The sequence below is a fragment of the Triticum dicoccoides genome, chromosome 5B, assembly GCF_002162155.2.
Source record: "Triticum dicoccoides isolate Atlit2015 ecotype Zavitan chromosome 5B, WEW_v2.0, whole genome shotgun sequence".
In the NCBI taxonomy this organism is placed as follows: domain Eukaryota; kingdom Viridiplantae; phylum Streptophyta; class Magnoliopsida; order Poales; family Poaceae; genus Triticum; species Triticum dicoccoides.
Genome location: NC_041389.1, coordinates 22,026,796 through 22,048,642, shown reverse-complemented (window position 1 = coordinate 22,048,642; position 21,847 = coordinate 22,026,796). Strand labels below are relative to the sequence as shown.

The window sequence follows — 21,847 nt, the reverse complement described above, 5'->3', positions numbered from 1 at the left end:
TACTGAGGGTTCTGCGGAGGACACAGTTCAACAAGTCCTAAAACAGAAGAGACACAAAATGCGAGACAACGGCCACCAAGTGGCTAATCCGGCTTCGGGGGTGGCGGAGGAAGCCGCCGCGCCAAGTGGAGTGCGGGTGCGCGCAGGTCGGTGATGAGAGTGTCGATGACGTCTTGATCCTGCGAGCGGCTAAAAGTTCACAACATTTCTTTTCTTTCTCTCTCTTCTTCTCCATCAATCACATCCATGTGACCGGACATATAAAGAAAAAAAATGAGAAACATAACTGCGTGAACGAAAAAATGAGAAACAAAATGCGAGTCAAAGCGGACGCGTGGGCATTTGAGGTGCCATAATTGTTCAGTCCAGCCCCGATTTAACAACTCGGTAAAACTTACAACTTACCCTCCATTTACTGCTGGTGTGCTGTTTGGTCCCTGGTCCACATCTCTCGATAAGTTCAGAGGGCAAGCTCACACAGAGCTGGGCATAGTCGCATCCAGATCCACTATTGATCATCGACCTTTTGCCCTGATCCGGTGAGTTCCCAATTCTTCCATTACTTGATTTCTTCTCTCTCCGGTACAGGTAAAACAATATTTCTCTCCCCGCAAAAAAAGGAAAAAAATATTCCTTCGTGTATGTTATTCGTCCATACCAATGTTGCTCTTAAGGAGAAACTAATAGTGTCTGGTTTGATTCGGTTCAGGAAGGAGTCCGGAGATGGAGGCTCCGGTCAGCGCTTCCCAGGGAGTCATGCGGTCCCTCCCTATGAAGATGGAATCGTTGCTGTCGGGACCGGAGCACGGTCTGCGGGCAGAGGAGAAGAAGAAGCTCCGCATCCTCCAAGGCGAGCTCCAAGAACTAATAGACAACTACCTGCTGGAGCCATCGGAGGTGGAGTTCCCTGCCTCGACGGCCAGCACCTGGATGGGATGCGTGCGCGACCTGTCGTACGACATCGACGACTTCATCTACGAGCTCGCCCACGTCGCCGGCGGCGGTGCCAGGTTCAACGTCGTCCAGAAACCCCCCCGATTCAAGATCTCTCGGAGGTTTCCGGAGAGGCCGATGCGGCGCCAGTGGATCGCCATCGAGATCTCGGGGTTCAGGACTCGCGTCAAGGAAGCGATTCGACGGCACAATGATTATCTCGGTCGTAACTGCAAGTGGCGGCCCAGCAGCAGCGGCCAGCCTCCTCCGTCACCACCATCCGGCGTGGCTGCCATTCACCTTGTCGGTGTGGACAGCTCCATCAAGCAGCTCTGCGGCTGGCTGGCGCTGGCTAACGCTGGACAGCCGGAGCACAAGGTGGCGTGCATTGTTGGACCTGGTGGGGTTGGGAAGACCACCCTTGCCAAACAAGTGTACCGTATGCTCGGAGGTCAGTTCCAGTGTCTGGCTTTCGTGCGGACATCGCGGAAACCAGACATGAAGGGCCTTCTCACCAGCATACTCTCCCAAGTTCGGCCGCAGCAGCTCACGGACGACGCTTGCGACCTGCATAATCTCGTCCTTAGCATCAGGGCACACCTCCAAGATAAGACGTGAGTGTTTTCCTATTCTGGAGGCATATACGCTTGTTTTACTACATAAATAAAAAATTGTATTTGTATTTATACTACTCCTAAATTAAGGCACGATTTCTTTTTTTTTTGCGGGAAAATTAAGGCGCGATTTCAGATGGACACGCTACATTTTCTACTAGATGAATGGAATACTAATTTTTTTTGTCAGTTTTTTAAGGTGTGCATTGCCATTTGAATCCTAAATCCATGCTGCTATCACTCCATGTTACCAATAGGTGGTTCTTCCATATTGTTTTGCATGGTAAATGATACAATACAAATATTTTTGGCAGGTACTTAATTGTAATTGAAGATCTGTGGGCATTGTCAACCTGGGACCTTGTTAATCGATCATTGCCAAAGGGAAACTGTTGCAGTAGAATATTAACGACATCCGAAGTTGAAGTAATAGCCCAAACATGCTGTGCAAAGAAAGAAGATAATTCCACATATATGCCTTTCAAGAAACAAGATGACTCCAAATACATCATCAAGAAGGAACCACTTAGTGAAGATGAGTCAAGAGTGCTGTTTTTAAGTAGAGCTTTCGGCAAGCAAGCTGAACGTCCTCAGCATCTCAAGGAAGTTTCAAATGAGATTATAAAAAGAAGTGGTGGCTTGCCGCTAACAATTAATATATTGGCCAGTCTCTTGGGACGTCAGCCAGCTAGCAGCATAGAGCAATGGAATTACATAAAGAATTCACTAAGTTCCGCTTTCACCACAAATGCTAGTTTGGAAACGATAAATCAAGTTCTTAACCTTGGCTATGACAACCTTCCTCATGGTTTGAAAGCATGCATGTTATCTCTGTGTATGTATGAAGAGGACTGCATAATCATGAAGGATGATCTGGTGAAGCAGTGGATGGCCGAAGATTTCATCTCCGCAGCGGAAGGGAACGACAGGGAAGAAGTTGCACACAGCTATTTTTGTGAGCTTGTTAACAGGGGAATGATCCAACCTGTGGATATCAACTGCAACGACGAAATTCTGTCATGTAGAGTGCACCACATAGTACTTCAGTTTATTAGGGACAAGTCCATGGAAGAGAATTTCTGCATTGCAATAGCTCATTCTCAGACAACTATAAGGCTTGCTGACAAGGTTCGTCGGCTGGCCCTCCACTTGGGCAATGTGGTAGATGCCATGCCGCTGGGGCCCGAGAGTATGAGACTGTCAAAAGTTCGATCAGTTGCCTTTTCTGGATTTCTCAAGTGGATGCCTTCAGTTGTGGAGTTTCGGTTTCTTCAGGTTCTGATCCTTAAATTATTGGCTGATTCTGATCAAATGAGAGACAGCCATACTGCACCTGATGACCTGAGTGGCAATATCAGTGAACCTGATGATGACCTGAGCGACAACCTTACTGAACCTGATGAGCCGAGTTACAGCCTCACTGGAATTTCGGAGCTCTTCAGACTGAGATATTTTCATCTTGATGCATGCCATATGAGTGTGGAGCTTCCAACTCAGATGCAACAGCTGAAAGAATTGATGGCATGGGAAATTGATGCTGAAGTAGCTGCACTTCCAGCAGACATTGTCGATCTGCCGGGCTTGTTGTACCTCAGCATTCCTAGCGAGGCTGGTCTGCCCGCTGGTATTGGCCGCATGACCTCTCTTCGCACTCTGGGAGTTTTTGATCTCAGCAAGAACTCAACAGAAACCGTTATGAGCCTCGCTGAGCTGACTAATCTCCAGGAACTTCGTCTATCATGTTCCACACTACAACCTGGTAACCTGGAAAAGAACCTGGAATGCTTGGGGACGATAGTTCGGAAACTAAGGAATCTCAAACGTGTAACTCTAGTACCTGCAGCCTCCTCTCTTGTAAAAAGTCAGGATGATGATGCAGGTTCTTCAAACATGAGCATTTCCTGGCTTGGCTTCAGCATCCAGCCCCTTCCTCCGGCCCTTCTTCAGACACTAGAGTTGTCACGGCGCTGCTGCATCTTCTCCACCCTACCTGAGTGGACCAAAGAACTTACCAACCTTTGCATTTTAAAGATGGCAGTTAGAGAGTTGTCAAGAGAAGATATTGCTATTTTGAAAGGATTGCCTTCCCTAGCGGCTCTCTCCTTGTTCATCTCGACTGCCCCTGCAAGCAGGAGCAGGATATTGTTTGATGATGAGGGATTCTCGGTTCTCAAGTACTTCAAGTTTGTGTGTGCTGCACCATGCGTGGCTTTTATGCATGGAGCAATGCCCAAAGTCCGAAAGGTCAAGATAGGTTTCAATGCCAATAGAATGAAAGAGTACGGCTTGAATGATGCTGGGTTTGAGCTCCTAATGAGCCTAACTGAGATCTCCTTAAAAATTAGGGGCACTGGTGCTGATCGACACAACAGAAGGTCTACACAGCTGGTCTTGACCGGCGCCATTGGCAAGGATCCAAGAACCTCCACCATCAATGTGCAATGGGTGGGCTGGGATACTTTTGGTGACGAGGAGATCTACATCGAGGCTCAAAAGGAGATGAGGAAGTGGACTTCGGCAAAACAAGGCATGACCGCTGGTGAGAGCTCAGATGAACATGCAATTGAAGAAAAGAACTTGGAGGAAGATGCGCAGAAGCAAGCAGATACAAGGTATATACTGCTAGACTAAGTTTTCCTTGTAGTATATTTATTTATATATGCACTTTAATTACCATTGAAATATACATCCTGATCCGGTTTTGACGACGTGTCAATGACTTGCTATCACATTGCAGGACTTATGCGCCACCAGAATCCACCTTGCATCCGCGGAATAAAGGTATTCTCTTGTCTTTCCCTCTCATTTCGCTGCTCGTCCCGAGTTTGTTGCTGCAAGTTTGGACCACCACCAGTCATAAAGTCAGGTGTAAGACTAGCCACAATGGAGAGTAACATACACTACTAACATACACATATCCCTAGACTATGTTACTACCTTTAGGGCAAGTACAATAAGGTGACATAAGCAGACTATAAAGACTAGAATATTATATCTTTGCTTAGTTGGAGGAGAGAGAAGATGAGAGAGAAGATAAGCAGGCTCTTGGTTAGTAGCCGGCTCTAGCACGAGACCCAAGACGCTTGTGAGGTTGTAAGATGGGCCAACTACGAATAAAGTAGTACACATATAAAACTTACTATTGTATATGTCGGCTACAAGGTTGGCTATAGATAACATGTCAACTCCTTATAGCCGATTGTTGGCTGTATTATTAACCATGCTCTTATAGTGGGTAGTAACATAAGTGTGGTAACATGCAAAGCTTCATTTATTAGGTTATAGACTCATATTGCATTGGGACATGTGATGTTACAGTAACTAGTTAAGTTACTCAAACTACCTCTCTGCTCATTAACTCATTGTCACATAAGCAAATTTGCTGAGTTGGACTCGATGTTACTGCTGAAATTACTCCCACTGTGGCTAGTCTAAAGACTAGCTTTCAGCCTAGTTTTCTATACAAACTGAAAAAGGAATTTAGCCTCGAGTACTACTTCTTAAAATAAAACTGGAAAAGTACTTCTCCAAATTCCTCCCAAAAAGCACTCGTGTAGATACGAGTATACACTTTGAATCTACACTGTTTTGTGAAAAACATGTTCCCGTTTGTAGGGTCAAATGACAAATATGATGATTTAAAATGGCAAATAGTAGTTCGTGATGTGAGTGTATCCATTACTCTTTTAACGAATTTGCTTGTAGTTACATCTCATTCACTTTTGTGACCGTTTGTAGATGCGCTGATATTCGTACGTCTTCGTGTGTGGCTGCTTGTGCATTGGCTGTTTGCGGTTTTGTGTTGTGGGCGTTTGTTGTTAGGACGGCAGGCCTTTCTTTGTAAAACAAATAAAAAATTCCACTGGTTCAGGGACGAACTATTTCTTGTTAGGTGAAACGAATGATTATTTTTCTTGTTGAGTCGTAACACATTCATTTTCTTTTGTGTGTTGTCCTTTTTTTTCAACTGTTTTCAGTGGGGTTTTTCTTTTGCTTTTGTATTACCTTTTATTTCTTCATTTTTTAGTCATTTTCTTTTTAATATCAAACTTTGAATGCAATTATATTTTATTCTATCATTTTTATTTTTATTTATTTTAGACTCTAATGAAAAACGGACCATTAGTTGCATGCCCATCTACCCACATGCAAATACCCATTATTTTTTTCTTCTTTTTTATTGACTCATGACGTGTTATACTTCTTTTTCTTTTTGCTGCTTGTATTTTTCTGCTTGTACAATAACACAATTGTGCAATTTCATAGTTTTTATGTTCTTTTATCATGGAAATACCCAAAAGTGTGCCCATGTCTGTCATTACACATGCAATTGCAACCGTTGTAAACTGACCGCAACTGCATGGGAACTGAATGAACGCAATTGGGGCCGAGAGGGGTTGTCGGACCAATTGCATAGCCATCACTTGACATGCAACTTCAAGTGTTGTAACCCGATTGCAACTGCATTGGGTACAAAGCGAGTGCAACTGGGGTCAGGAGGGGACTTGTCGGGGCCAGTTGCATGTCCATCACTAGAAATGCAACTACAAGCATTGTAATCGACTGCAACTGCATGGATACAAAACGGCTGCAACTGGGGTCGGGAGAGGAGTTGTCATAGCCAGTTGCATTCCACCACTAGAAGTATCCCGACAGCAAATCCAAGTGTCTGCAAGCGTTGTATCCCGACTGTAACTGCACATGCCACAAAGTGACTGCAACTGAGGGGTGCAAGTGGAGTTGTCGGGGCCAGTTGCATGTCAACCACTAGACATGCAACTTCAAGTGTAACCGGATTGCAACTGCATGGCCCCAACACGTTGCAACAGGGGAAGGTAGGTTTTTTTGTAGATCAGTTGCATGTCCACCACTAGAGTTGCAACTCCAAGCATTGTAACTTGATTACAACTTCAGAGGCCCAAATACAGCTCCAGCTGGGCTAGTAGGAGGGTTGTTGCCCATTTGCATGTTGAACAATAGACTTGCGACTGCAAGTGTTGCAACTTGATTGCAATCGCATGCCCACAACGTGACTGCAACTGTAGCCGATAGTTCTTTTGTTGGCCTGTTGCATGTCGACCACTAGAGTTGGTACTGCAAGCGTTGTAACATGGTTGCAACTGCATAACCCCCAAATGTCGCAGCAACTGGGGCTACTAAGTTTTTCGGTCAGTTGCATGTCCATACTACAGCTGCAACTATAAGCGTTGTAAACCAATTGCAACTGTGTAGCCCCAAACACGGCTATAACTGGGTTGTCGGCCCAGTTACATATCCATCACTAGACTTAAACTGCAAGCATTACAACTCGACTGCAACTGCATGCCTCCAACACGACTACACCTGGGACAGTAGGGTTTTTTGTCAGCTAGTTGCATGTTCACCACTGGAGTTGCAACATGAAAGTGCGTTATATCGACTAGAGGGGGGGTGAATAGGCGATTTTTATGACTTCTTCACCGAGGAATTTGCCGGTGAGGAAATTCCTTAGCGAAGAACTACTTGCAGCGGAATAAGTACTCAAGAGTAAGCATAACAGAATACATACATGGTCATCATGATGAAAAGAAGACAAGCACAGAGTACAGAAAGCGTAATCACAGGATAACACAAGATGAAGACAAACAGACTGAAGAAATTGAACTGAGGAAATTGAGGAAGTCTTCAGTCAATGTCTTCAAACACAGATATGAACAATCACTCAACACAGTAATGAGAAAATGAAAGAATTGAGGAAATAGAACCAGTACGGTTGGTGAAGACAATGATTTGGTAGACTAGTTCCAACTGCTGTCTCAGTTGTACATCTGGTTGGAGCAGCTGAGTATTTACACTCGAGGACACATAGTCCCGGACACCCAGTCGCTGAGCACGCAGCTCAGGACACCAAGTCCTCACCGTATTCTCCTTGAACTAAGGTCACACAGACCTCGTCCAATCACTCGTGGTTAGTCTTCAGGCGACTTCCAAACCTTCACAGACTTCGGTCACTCGGCCATCCACCATTCCTCTTGGATGCTCTAGACCATGACGCCTAACCGTCTGGAAGAAGCACAATCTTCAAAGGTAACAAGCATTGGATCCACGCAGGATCAATCTCTTTAGTGATGCTCAATCACTTTGGGTTTGTGGGTGTATGGGTTTGGATTTTCCTCACTCGATGATTTTCGCTCAAAGTCCTCGGAGGATGGGTTGCTCTCAAATGACAAGTGTCAGTTTCTCTTGGAGCAGCCAACCAGCTAGTGGTTGTAGGGGGCGACTATTTATAGCCTAGGGAGCAGCCCGACATGATAAGACATAAATGCCCTTCAACGATATGACCATTATGTGGATAAGATATTTTGGGATAGCTGGCGCGTAGCACAGCAATGGTCGGAAATTTGACTCTCAAATTCCTCAGGGCTATCATGTTCCTCACTGTGTAGGCAATCCGCACTGGCGAATTCCTAACTCCTCAGTCAGAACAAATTCCTCAGCGACCAGAAGAACTTCGTCTCTGTCTCTGAAGAAATTTACTGAACTGTATGAGATTTCCAATGGCTTCACTCGAAGTGATTGGTAGGTGTAGGATTTTGAGTTGAGCATCACATGGAAATTTTTCCTTAGTATTTCCTCGACCCCCTTTAACAGTACGGTGTTTCCTATGACTCAAGAAAGGGAAAAACAATACTATGAAAACGAAAGTCTTCAAGCTTCATATTCCTCGCATGAATATCAAGTCTTCACGGACACACCAATTTCTTCACTTTCAAAGTCTTCATGAAAGTCTTCAGAAATACCAGAATCTTCGGTCGAAGATATTCATTTTTACGGGTCAACTTTCTCTGTAAATATCAAACTCCTCATAGACTTATAGACCTGTGTACACTCATAAACACATTAGATCCTTAACCTATAAGTCTTCAATACACGAAAATCACTAAGGGCCACTAGATGCACTTACAATCTCCCCCTTTTTGGTGATTGATGACATATATGTTAAGTTTTCAACGGGGATAAACATATAAAGTATAAGTATTGATATTGAGGAATTTGATAGCAAGATATAGAAGAACTCCCCCTGAAGATGTGCATATTGAGGAATTTGCTTTTGAAGCAATGCACACTTGAAGAGTTGAATCATGGAGATCTCCCCCTATATCTTGTAATTCATACATGCATTTGCCATATAATATGAAGAATTTGAAATGCATGATGGAATATGGTGCCTGAGGAGATTCAGCATGCGAGTAATAATATTAACGAGGAATAAGCATGCAAAATCAGAGCACAGTGCATCAAAAGTATCAGAGCACCATCGGGTTTAAGATTACAACTCGATCCAATAAAAGTTTCAGAAGAACGAGAGTTGTAACTTCGCAAAAAAAACGCCCATATAATAGACCCGTTTGAAGACTAACTCAGATTTCTCCCCCTTTGTCATCAAATGACCAAAAGGATCAAAACTGAGGACTAACGCCCCTGAAGAATATCAAGTTGATGGAGGAGCGCCAGCGTTGCCGAGGTCAGTTGTCGTAGTAGGGCCTGCCGCAATGTCGTCCAAGTCTTCATTTTCATCAGTGTCGCGCGATGAAGAATAGGAGCTGGCCACCAAGGAAGGAACCTTGACCTTCTTGAATTTCTTCGGTGGAGGTGCAGACCAGTCAAATTCTTCCTTGAGACCCATGTTCTTCAGATCTTCGGTGTTGTAGATATGAGATAGAACAACCCAGGTACGGTTGAAGGTTTCATGGAGGTAGTATTGGTTTTTCTTCACAGCATTGTGGGTTGAGGTCATGTTGTAAAGAATGGAACCAAACTGACGCTTGACCCATTTATGGTTGCGATCAACTTTCTGATGAAGACTGAGGAGTAACTCACGATCAGTCATCACCCTGGGTGCTGTGGCTTGAGGAATTTGCTTGGCAGAGGTGTTGGCGGCAGAATCATGTGTGGCAGAGTCATCATTGGCGGAGTAAGATGCAGCCTTGCGAAATTGACCATCCAATGGACGAATGCCTTCATCTATCACAGCAGTTGCCTTGCCTTTGTAATCAGCTGAGGAAAATGTCTGTTTGAGGACTTCAATTGGAGGCAAGAAACTGCCATGGTTCAGAGTATCAGCTTTGTAGTTGAGTGAAGACCTTGTCCCGATGAATTTCATAATCCATGGTGCATAAGGCTTCAGCTCAAACGGTGACATAGCAATGTTTGCCAGAGTCTACATGAAGAAATCATGGAAGTTGACGGGAACGCCATGAATGATGTTGAAAAGCATATTCTTCATGATGCCAATGACTTCTTCATCATTTGAGTCGTGACCTTTGATAGGACTCATTGTCTTCGTCAGAATGTGATAGACAGTCTGTGGCACATATAGTAATTCCTTGATGAGGAATTTGGTTCGAGGAGCTTGCCCTGGCTTCAAAGGCTTCATCAGCACTTGCATGTAATGATCTGTAAGCACAGGCTCATTGTAGATGCAACGAGAACCATCAAGGGGAGGACTGAGTGGGAGGACACGAAGCAATTCAGTTGCTAGTGCCTTGTAGTGAGTATTTTCAGACATCCAGTCCAACACCCATGAATTCACATCTTCAGAATTTCCTGTGATGTGCAGCGTCGCATAGAATTGAAGAATGAGTTCTTCATTCCAATACAGATGACAATGCAGAAATTCAGTAATCCAGCATCGTGAAGAACACCGAGGACTGGCTGGAAGCACAGCAGAGATTCCATGTCCACGTGAGGAATGTGTGCATGCTCGAAGACTTTGTCTTTGTCGAATAGCATAGAGGAATAAAAATTTGCTTGACTAGCAGTCCAGAAACGCCTCTTCCTTATGCGAGCAGAATCATATGGATTATAAGCAGTGAAGAACACATGCTCGTTGAAGAAATCAGCAGCCTTGAACTTTTTCTTCTTTGAGAATGGATCCTTTGGCTTGGGCACAGGAGTGTCAGTGAGTTGCATCACAACCTCAGGAATCACAATCTCAGGTTCTACAGGCTGAGGAATTTTTGGCTCTTCAGGCTGAGGAATTTCTGGTTCCTCTTCAGTGGCAGTGTGCATGTGCAACATATCAGCAGCAGCAGTTTCTTCCGCACTAGTGGTTGGAATTTCTTCATGCACAGACGAGGTGGGATGAGTTTCTTCAGAGTCCAGCTGGACGGTTGGTGCAGGGGACTGAGGTATTTGCTGTAGTGGGGTGAAGAGTGGAGTATTGAGATGCTGACTTTCCCAAAAGTCACCAGTCATCACAGGCGTGGAGCATCCAATGTCCACGTCTTCATCTTCAAGTTCTTCAACGCCGGCCTCTTCAGCTGTGAACTAAGGCATGGGCGAGGAAGCAGCAGGAGTTGAAGGGATGCATCCACTTCAATTTCTTCATCAATCTGCTCTGACGAAGCAGCAGAATGATGTTCTTCATCAGATCCACTAGGGATCGCATATTCTTCACCATAAGGAACAAGGTCCTTAGATGGTATGGTGAAAATTGGAACAGCATCAATAGGGTTCTCAAAAGAGCTGGTCATGGTCTTCATTTTCTTCGGAGCTGAAGAATCTGAAGCAAATGATGCTTTCCTTTTCTTCACTGTAGCTTTCTCTGCAGCCTTGGTCTTCCTCACATCTGATGCAGATGGAAGGGTAGGAGTTGGTGTAGGTGCAGAAGGAGCTGAGGAATCTGGTGGAATTTCTTCAGGCGCAACTGATGCAGTTGCCCTGACTTCTTCATTTCCTTCAGGCGCACCACTAGTGGATGCCCTGGCAGTTTCATCAGCGGCTGGAATGGAATCATCAGCCCTGGAGCCAGCATTTTCTTTAGCAGGCTGAAAATCATCAGCGGTGCTGCCATGTTCTTCATTTTGCTGAGCAGAGGCTGCAGCATGAGGACTTTCTTGTTGCGATGGGGCTGCAACATTGGTGAACTTCTCAGTCAGTTTAACAAACCTGACTTTGGCTCTTGAGGGTTTTGATCTCAGACTGGATCTTGAGGAGTTCATCAGGTGTCATTTTGACAAAATTGTTCTTCAGGAACTTCTCTTTCCTGAACTGAGCCTTCTTGATTTGTCTGGCCTTCTCAAATTTTCATTTCTCTTCAGAGATGAAATGGGTCAGTATGTGACTTTGGCCAGGTGTCAGATGAAAATCAGGCATAGGAGTGTTTGGGTCCTTGTGCCAGAGATCAATGTAGTCGAGCATCAACTTAGGATCCAAAAGCAGTGGCACATTTGTGCCTTTGGCTCTAACGGCCCTTTCTTGCCTGTCTCTGATGATTTCTTCAAGTTCATCATCATCAGCATGATCGTCAGATGGCACATGGAAGGCAACTTGTTTCTTCTTCGGACTAGGCCGAGGACCTCGTCCAGCAGTGGCCTTTGTCTTCAGCAGAGTGGGGCCTGATGAAGAGTTTGGTGCAGCTGAGGAACTTGCTGAGATACCAGAGGCAATGGAGATGCCTGTAGTCCTTTGGCATGTGGCCAGGTGAACAGGTGTTGAGGACTTTGCCGGAGCAACTGAGGACTTTGGAGGAGCAGGTGCAGCGTGAGGAATTGGCCGTGAGGGCATTGAAGATTCTGGCCGTGAGGGCATTGCTGAGGAACTTGGCCGTGAGGGCACAGTTGTTGAAGCACTTGGCTTGTGAGCGGGCTTCTTTGCCATTGATTTCCTAGGCTTGTTAGAGGCCTTTGTGGCAGCAGCAGCAGCAACAGAGTCTTCATTAAATTTCCTCACTGCTTCTTTGGCGTGTCTAGCCAACTTGGCTTGGCGCTTGGCCCATTCATCAGGAAAATCCTCACCGCGCTTGAGGCTGGTGGGATCAGCTCTTTGACCAGGTGCCAATGGAGCTCTCGGGCATGGAGGATTTAGAGTGAATTTCTTCATATACTTTGGAGTTACATATCTGTACTCCCTCCATTCTCTTGCCCATCTTCTTTCAATCCTTTGTATGCGCACCTTGCGCTGAGTTTTGCTTTCTTTTCCGAACTCGGCCTCATCAGGTGTGCAATAGTCAGCATAGATGTCCTCAGGGATTTCAAATGCAGTCATGACCTCAGGCTTCTTTCCTCCTTTCTGTGGTTTCTTCCCTTCAGCCATATTCTTCAGATGAGGAATTTGAACAATTGAACACTCTGAAGAAGTATGCAACTTTTCTTCAAGGAACACTGCAAATGAGTTAAGTTGATGAGAACCTAGTGATTCAGCAGCGGACATGAGTACCTGTGAACAGAGTATAGTTGCAAGGAATTTGAAGAGGTCATATGCGTTCTCAGAAGATTTTCAAAATGAACAAGTTTGAGGAATTTGACCAGATGAGTCTTGAAGAATTTCACTAAGAGTACTTTGTCTTAGGTTCCAGAGTTGTATAGATCGACAATCCACACAATTGAGGAATCTTGAAGAAATTGATGCTTAGGGAAACGAATCAAGAACAGATGACTAGTGAGGTGTTATGTGTGTGAGGATTTGAAGAATAAAACACCTTTGAAGATTTTGTAGAGAAAATTAGAATCAAGGAGGGTAGTAAAAGTAACTTTTAATTACCCTTGATGACGAACACGATGAACTGAGAAGTGTAGATTTGAAGTTCGTCAGTTCAGATCTTCCACGCCCTAACTTGGCGGAGGAAGACAGCTACGGCGGCGGCGGAGTGAAGATTTCCGCAGCCGGCGCGAGTACGACGACGAAGAGGTCGAGGCAGTGAAGCTCTTCCTCACCGGCGACGATGAAGTAGAGGCGGCGCTAGGGTTTGAGAAGCTCGAGCGAGAGAGAGCGGTCGAGCGGAGTAAAGGAAGTGAGGAAGGGTGAGGGGGTATTTATAGTCACGGTGAAAAACTGTTCGCCCGAAGATTTAGGACGAACGTGCCCCTGGCCCTTCTCATTCGCTTGACATGTGTCACCCACGTACTGAATTTGTAACATTTGAAGCATTTGAACATTCAGGTGAAGAATTAGCAGATTCATGTTCAATGCACTTTAAACATGGAGGATCAAATTCTTCCTTAGTAGCGCTGATTTGTTGAGCAAGCAATGAATCGCGCTCCTTCTGAAGATCTTCATAACACACTCTTAGCTTCTCAAGATCTTGCTTTCTTTGAAGAAATTCATAAGAAAGCTTCTCGTGATTAGTTAAGAGGGTTTTATGATGACTTTGAAGGTTGTCAAGCTTAGACTGAAGTCTCTAAAGATTTTCAGTTAAGTCTTTAGTGCGGTCCATTTCTTCACCCAACATATCATCACTTTTGTGTAGCATGTTTTGAAGTTTTTCAATAGCCTTTTGTTGTTTCACAGCAATCTTAACAAATTTAGAGTAGCTAGGCTTAAGATTTTCATCAGATTCATCCTCACTTAATTCAGAGGAGGGGTATTTAGTTACCTTAGCAGCCTTTGCCATGAAGCAGTAGGTGGGGGCATAGTCATCATTTCCTTCATCAGCGTTGTTGGTGTTGCCATTTTCTTCAGAGTTGAAGATTGACTTGCTGACGAATGCGGTAGCAAGAGCTAGACTTGCCACACCTGACTCAGACTCCTCGGACCCCTCTTCTTCCTCATTATCCTCAGATTCAGCCTCAGAATCCATTTCCTTGCCAATGAATGCCCGAGCCTTCTTGGAGCTGCTCTTCTTTTGAGATGAAAACTTCGAGGATTTTGATGATGAAGACTTTGAAGATTTCTTCTTCTTCTTGGCATCATCAGAACTGTAATCCTTGTATTTCTTCTTCTTTAGTTCCTTGTCCCACTGAGGACAATCTTGAATGTAGTGACCAGGCTTCTTGCATTTGTGGCATATCCTTCTCTTATAGTCACTTGATGAGGAATCACTGCTCCTTGAAGATTTTCCAAAGCGACCACGTCTTGAGAATTTCTGGAATTTCTTCACTAGCAGCGCTAGCTCCTGCTCAATTCTTCAGGGTCACCAAGGCTGCTACCAGAATCTTCACACTCAGATTCAGACACTGCCTTGGCCTTCAGGGCACGTGGTTTTCCATAGCTTGAACAATAGAGATCTCTCTTTTCAGCGAGCTGGAACTCATGAGTATTTAGCCTCTCGAGGATATCAGCGGGATCTAGTGATTTGTAGTTAGCACGCTCTTGAATCATCAGTGCCAGAGTGTCAAATGATGAATCGAGTGATCTCAGCAATTTCTTCACCACCTCATGATCGGTGATGTCAGTGGCACCGAGCGCTTGAAGCTCATTTGAAATATCAGTGAGGCGATCGAAGATTTGCTGAACATTTTCATTGTCGAGTCTTTTGAAGCGGTTGAAGAGATTGCGAAGAACGTCAAAACGAGAGTCACGTTGAGTTGAGACTCCTTCGTTTACTTTGGAGAGCCTATCCCAGATAAGCTTGGCAGTTTCCAAAGCACTCACTCTGCCATACTGCCCTTTACTCAGATGACCACATATGATATTCTTCACTTGAGAATTGAGTTGCTTGAATCTCTTCACATCAGCAGCATTCAGAGAAGGTGTGACTGAGGGAACACCATTTTCCACAACGTACCAGAGATCGTTGTCAATTGCTTCAAGATGCATTCGCATCTTATTCTTCCAGTAGGGGTAGTCCGTGCCATCGAAGGTAGCACACCCAGCAGAGACCTTGATCATACCTGGGGTCGACATAACTAAAACTCCAGGCGGTTAAACCAAAATCACACAGAACAAGGGAGTACCTTGCTCTGATACCAATTGGAAGTGCATTATATCGAATAGAGGGGGGTGAATAGGCGATTTTTATGACTTCTTCACTGAGGAATTTGCCGGTGAGGAAATTCCTTAGCGAAGAACTACTTGCAGCGGAATAAGTACTCAAGAGTAAGCATAACAGAATACAGGCATGGTCATCATGATGAAATGAAGACAAGCACAGAGTACAGAAAGCGTAATCACAGGATAACACAAGATGAAGACAAACAGACTGAAGAAATTGAACTGAGGAAATTGAGAAAGTCTTCAGTCAAAGTCTTCAAACACATATATGAACAATCACTCAACACAGTAATGAGGAAATGAAAGAGTTGAGGAAATAGAACCCGTAGGGTTGGTGAAGACAATGATTTGGTAGACCAGTTCCAACTGCTGTCTCAGTTGTACATCTGGTTGGAGCGGCTGAGTATTTAAACTCGAGGACACACAGTCCCGGACACCCAGTCGCTGAGCACGCAGCTCAGGGCACCAAGTCCTCACCGTATTCTCCTTGAACTAAGGTCCCACAGACCTCGTCCAATCACTCGTGGTAAGTCTTCAGGCAACTTCCAAACCTTCACAGACTTCGGTCACTCGGCCATCCACAATTCCTCTTGGATGCTCTAGACTATGACGCCTAACCGTCTGGAAGAAGCACAGTCTTCAAAGGTAACAAGCGTCGGATTCACGCAGGATCAATCTCTTCAGTGATGCTCAATCACTTTGGGTTTGTGGGTGTTTGGGTTTGGATTTTCCTCACTCGATGATTTTCGCTCAAAGTCCTCGAAGGATGGGTTGCTCTCAAATGACAAGTGTCAGTTTCTCTCGGAGCAGCCAACCAGCTAGTGGTTGTAGGGGGGCGGCTATTTATAGCCTAGGGAGCAGCCCGACATGATAAGACATAAATGCCCTTCAATGATATGACCATTATGTGGATAAGATATTTTGGGATAGCTGGCGCGTAGCACAGCAACGGTTGGAAATTTGACTCTCAAATTCCTCAGGACTATCATGTTACTCACTGTGTAGGCAATCCGCACTGGCGAATTCCTAACTCCTTAGTCAGAACAAATTCCTCAGCGACCAGAAGAACTTCGTCTCTGTCTCTGAAGAAATTTACTGAACTGTATGAGATTTTCAATGGCTTCACTCGAAGGGATTGATAGGTGTAGGATTTTGAGTTGAGCATCACATGGAAATTTTTTCTTAGTATTTCCTCGACCCCCTTTAACAGTACGGTGTTTCCTATGACTCAAGAAAGGGAAAAACAAAACTATGAAAACGAAAGTCTTCAAGCTTCATATTCCTCGCATGAATATCAAGTCTTCACGGACACACCAATTTCTTCACTTTCAAAGTCTTCATGAAAGTCTTCAGAAATACCAGAATGTTCAGTCGAAGATATTCATTTTTAGGGGTCGACTTTCTCTGTAAATATCAAACTCCTCATAGACTTATAGACCAAAAGAATCTATAAGTCTTCAATACACCAAAATCACTAAGGGGCACTAGATGCACTTACACAACAGTGTGACAACCCAATTGTAACTGCACGCCGACCAATATGACCGCAAGGGTTGCAACCCTGACAGCAACTGTGGTGCCCCCAACAAGATTGCAAGTAGTGGTAATTTATTTTTCATTTTTAACAAAAGAATCATGAACTTTTTTTAATTGATATTTTTTTTTGAAAACCTGTCTTTGAAAATTCAAACTTTTTTCATATTGTGAAATTTTTTTAAGTCCATGACCATTGTTTGAATTCACGAACATTTTTTTTCCAAATTCACAAACACTTTTCAAATATGAGATAAACATTTTTTTTATACATGTGGTAAACATTCAGAAATAGACGATGACATTTCAAACAGTTTTGAATACTATATAAGCACTTTATGTGAATATTTCCTAAATGAATGACATTTTTTCTTTCAAATATGCGACTAATGTTCTTAGAAACACGTCGTGAATTCCTTAAAATATGTTGGGGGCACGTAATGTTCATCAAGTATTTAAAGCATGTTTGTCGTGTATTCAAAAAATATTCATCACGTATTTAAAATGTGTTCAGCCTAGCAATAAAGTATGTACATACAAAGGCTGCTTATACGTAAAATAGTCGCGGCCTGTTTGTTCACAAAATTACAAAGAAAGCACATTTTTTAAAGACAAAGAAAACACATACGAATGAGAAAACGGAAGCATTGTTGGAGCCCCAAATGCACCTCATGCCAGCCCATCTTACCAAGCCCACAGCGCATAACGCCCAACCCACAACAAAACAACACGAACAAAGCACTTTCCCTCTAACTATCCAACCACAGGTTGGTTCGTGCTCTCGCACCAAATAATATATTCAGCCTAGCAATAAAGTACATACATACAAAGGCTGCTTATACGTAAAATAGTTGCGGCCTGTTCGTTTACAAAATTACAAAAAAACACATTTAAAAAAAAAGAAAACACATACAAAATGAGAAAATGGAAGCATTGTTGGAGGGCCAAATGCACCTCATGCCAGCCCATCTTACCAAGCCCAACAGTGCACAACACCGAACCCACAACAAAACAACACGGGCAAAGCGGGCAGCCGACATATGTGATGGCAATCCTGAAAGAAAAAGAACATATGTGATGACACCCCTAAAAAAACATATGTGAAGACATCAGCCCAACATCAGCTGAATGAGACATAACTATATCTCATTAGGCAAGATGGGCTAGATGTATGGAGTGCCACCAACTTCGTGGAAATTTCACTAGCAGCACATGCGTGTTATACATCACGTTTGATGACCTTGAATGAATCTAATTTGGCGTGACATCGCGTTTGATGACCTTGAATGAATCTTTGAATGTGGCGTGGAAGCTTGTATCCTGGCAAATAGACACCCAAGAGGCTTTCAGTTTAATGGTAATATAAAATTTTAGTTAAGTGACAGAATGCCCTTGGGCTTGTGGTATGCAGCCAACCTCAAATTTATCGGTAACTATATCTGTTCTAGACTTAGTGTCTTAAAAACTGAAATTCAATTTATTTATTTTTGCTTATCTATGCAAAAGATAAACCATGGACTACAAATTCTTTTGTTTTTGGTCCTGAAAATTCATCATTTCCTGATCCTACTATATTTATATGATAATAATGCCATCCTTCATATCATGCTATGTGTTCTGTTCAAATTTTGTACGCTCGTTCTTCAAAAAGAAATGCCATCCTTCATATCATGCTATGCAAAAACTTCCATTTCAAACTCATCTGCAGGATTTAGTCACGTTATGCCTGTTTGAGCATCCCTGGGTTATATCTTGATTGAAACAGTAACGAACAATCATAACAGAGAATATATAAATTCAAAAAATGAAGTCAATCTGCCACCTCATCATCATCTAGACCACCGTAGCACTCTATTTTTTTAAGGATGAACTAGGCTTGGTTCTCTATTCTAGATGTCGGGGTGCATTGAAATAAAGCACACACCTGTACTACTAGTTTGCTTCAAAAGCCTCTACTCGTTAAAAGCACTATCAATGTATAAATTATTAAATAGGGAGACTGCAATGAACAAGGCAAGTCAAATAAAAAAGGCAATCAACTTTTCACTAGGTATTGGTCTCTGCAGAGGCCGGGGGTAATCCTCCTTTTCTAAAAAAAAACTAGGTATTGGTCTAAATATTTCGAATGATGGCGACCAATATCATACTCTATAGTCTATACCTTGAAGTTAGATTCCAAGGCGTCCGGATCTCATAACTCCTGATATCATGAATGCCTTCAGCACTTTGATTGTTAGTATATATCATCAGTTCACCCAAGTTCACATCTCAAACTAGTTTAGCTTGTCCAGAGCGTAACCTATTGTTACTCAATCCCCAAAGATTTTTAATCTTCACTAACCATGTCAGGGGAGACACTTGCTATAGGACTTGTTGGGGATATTTTGGACCCATTCGTCAAAGCAGCATCACTTAAGGTTCTATACAACGGCAAGGAACTAATCAATGGTTCTGAACTCAAGCCGTCGCAAGTAGCATATGAACCAAGGGTTGAAATTGCTGGGAGCGATCACGACATGAGGAACCTTTACACTCTGGTAAGTCATAGCTACATCATTACTTCAACGAACGATATCAAGTTTGTGAATGCATCTTTCGGTTCAGCATCACAAGTCAAACAGCTTTACTATTTGTCTTCTAGAAAGTACTTAGTACACAATGTCCCATCCAGAACATAAGCTTTCTGTGTCATTGCACACCAGTTGCTACCTGTACTTATATAGAACTGAAAGTAAAGAATCTCTATATTCTGTAATTTGTACTCCCTCCGTCCGGAAATACTTGTCATCAAAATGAATAGAAGGGGATGTATCTAGATGTATATTAGTTCTAGATACATCCCTTCTTATCCATTTTGATGACAAGTATTTTCGGACGGAGGGAGTACAACCTCATCTATATGAACTGAAAAGAACTTTGCACTTCCATTTCTTTAGTTCATGTGAATCCTATAAAGATACTATTCTACTTAATTTCTGATGGATTCTGCACATATACCTGCATCTTTTCATTCAGTGATGATGATTGGTAATCAAAATTATGCACTTCATCGATGAAAAGTACAAGAATATTAATTATCATGACTAGACACGGCAATAAATGCTTACAACATGAATCTACACATTTTGCTTACGTCATGAAGATGCTCTAGCAGCAATACTACCACCGAAACTTACAAAGTAATTTGAGTTAACTTGGTTTATTTTTAGATTCCTTAAAATTTGTCTGAAAGGTATCCAGTTCATGGAAATATTTGTAGTTGATAATTTCTTAATACCGTTCGGTCGTCTAGCCCGCCTAAGCACCAAGGCCCCTCTTACCTAGCCCACATAGGCTCGCCTAATTGGTGATTATGTGCTGGTGGCTAGGAAGTGATCTTCCTCCTGACTAGCATCCAGCGTCTTTGTGGGCACAGCTTCTTAATTACAAGGCAAAAGTACATTTCAGGAAGCGCATATCAATCTGTCTGCAAAAAATATCATCTTTTTGCTTCTGTGGTAACTAGTACTCCCTCCGTCCGGAAATGCTTGTCGAAGAAATGTATAAAAATCGATGTATCTAGAACTAAAATACATCTAGATACATTCATTCCTCCGACAAGTATTTCTGGACGGAGGGAGTATGTTCTTAAGATAACTTGATATTAGGTGATGGTGGATCCTGACGCGCCAAGTCCAAGCAACCCAACAGCAAAAGAATACCTTCATTGGTAAGACCTGAAACTTATAATAACTAGTACAAGTTATTACTCAACTAAATTACTTTTCTGTTTTTACAATGTAACACCTTCAGAGTTAAAAGTGATATTTATGGTTATATACATGCCACAGGTTGGTGACAGACATCCCAGAATCAACAAATGCCAGTTATGGTGGGTTCTTCATATTCTATTTCATTTACAAATTTGAATGTTTTATATGAGTTGAACAGTTGTCTAAGATTCTAAAATAAATGTATATTGAGCTGGTTCAGAAGTACAGACGAAGTTAACATGTACTAGCTTGTTATATTCAAACATAACTATACCATCGGTGATTACTTAGGGGAGAAAAACTCGAGATGACAACTATAGTAACTGCTTAGGGTGCAAAATTAGAAGAAAAGGCACGTAAATAGCATACCAGGGTAGTAAGCAGAACATTATCCTGTCTTTCACATTATTTCATGGCAGAAATTTCTTTGAATTTACATACTAGAATGACCTCACTTTAACAAGTTAGCACACATTTTGTTATAGGAAATAAACTCTTCAGTTATGAAAGACCAAACCCAACTGCAGGAATGCATCGCTTTGCTTTTGTACTCTTCCGCCAATCCGCCCGACAAACTATATATGCACCAGGATGGAGACCAAATTTCAACACAAGAGACTTCTCAGCAGTTTATTCTCTTGGACCTCCTGTGGCAGCAGCATTCTTCAATTGCCAAAGGGAGAATGGATCTGGAGGCAAGCGGTACATCAGATAAATATGGAAGCACTATCATCCTCTATAGGCAGGGAAGCTATATACACATTTGTACAGTGTTTCTGTATAAGTGCGCACGTATCAGAAATTCGTTTTGGCACCCGGGTCCAAATGCTCCTGCAATCTGTACCACACCCTTTTATCATGATCTGTGCTATGTCGGCTATGTCCTGTACAATGTGATGTATTCACGGACATATCACCATTTTGGAACAGTGACATGGCCCACGGCTGGCTACCATTTAATGCACGCATGAGCTCTGCCCGTCGTTGGTCCAGGCGGATATTGACGTTTCTGTGCTGTTTCCACGTCACCTGTGCCCTCCACCCCGTCACTACCTAGCCACCACCAGATTCAGAGAACTGGAAGGCCTGCACTAATGCACTAGCCTACTTAAGTAGTGCACGCGATCGCCATGCTTACTCCTCAACAGGAACTGGTCTCCTGAGTGTGCCACTCTCAATAATCCATATATACAGGGGGTTGCCTTGCTCCGTAATCTCCCCGGATTTCCCTCTCAGGCCTTGTTTGGCACAAGAGGTTGTCAAGCCCCAAGGGGGCTATGTATTGTAGGGGATTTGGTGAATCCCTCCCCTTCACCATTCCCT

The 21,847-nt window shown here is 43.2% G+C and overlaps 1 protein-coding gene across 2 annotated transcripts; it reads left to right on the top strand.

Annotated features, from left to right (window-relative positions):
- The first annotated feature begins 441 nt into the window (after positions 1-441).
- On the top strand, positions 442-21,470 carry LOC119307119 (disease resistance protein RGA5-like). 2 transcript variants are annotated; one of them, XM_037583215.1, is made up of 8 exons: positions 442-539; positions 710-1,547; positions 1,862-4,159; positions 4,285-4,328; positions 19,122-19,309; positions 20,420-20,481; positions 20,603-20,643; positions 21,052-21,470. In XM_037583215.1, exons 2-8 carry the CDS (start codon positions 724-726, stop codon positions 21,237-21,239), a joined length of 3,645 nt encoding a protein of 1,214 aa, XP_037439112.1. In that variant the 5' UTR covers positions 442-539; positions 710-723; the 3' UTR covers positions 21,240-21,470. The 2 variants fall into 2 exon arrangements, with proteins under 2 accessions (XP_037439112.1, XP_037439111.1); XM_037583214.1 differs by having other exon boundaries at positions 21,010-21,470.
- The last annotated feature ends 377 nt before the right edge of the window (positions 21,471-21,847 follow it).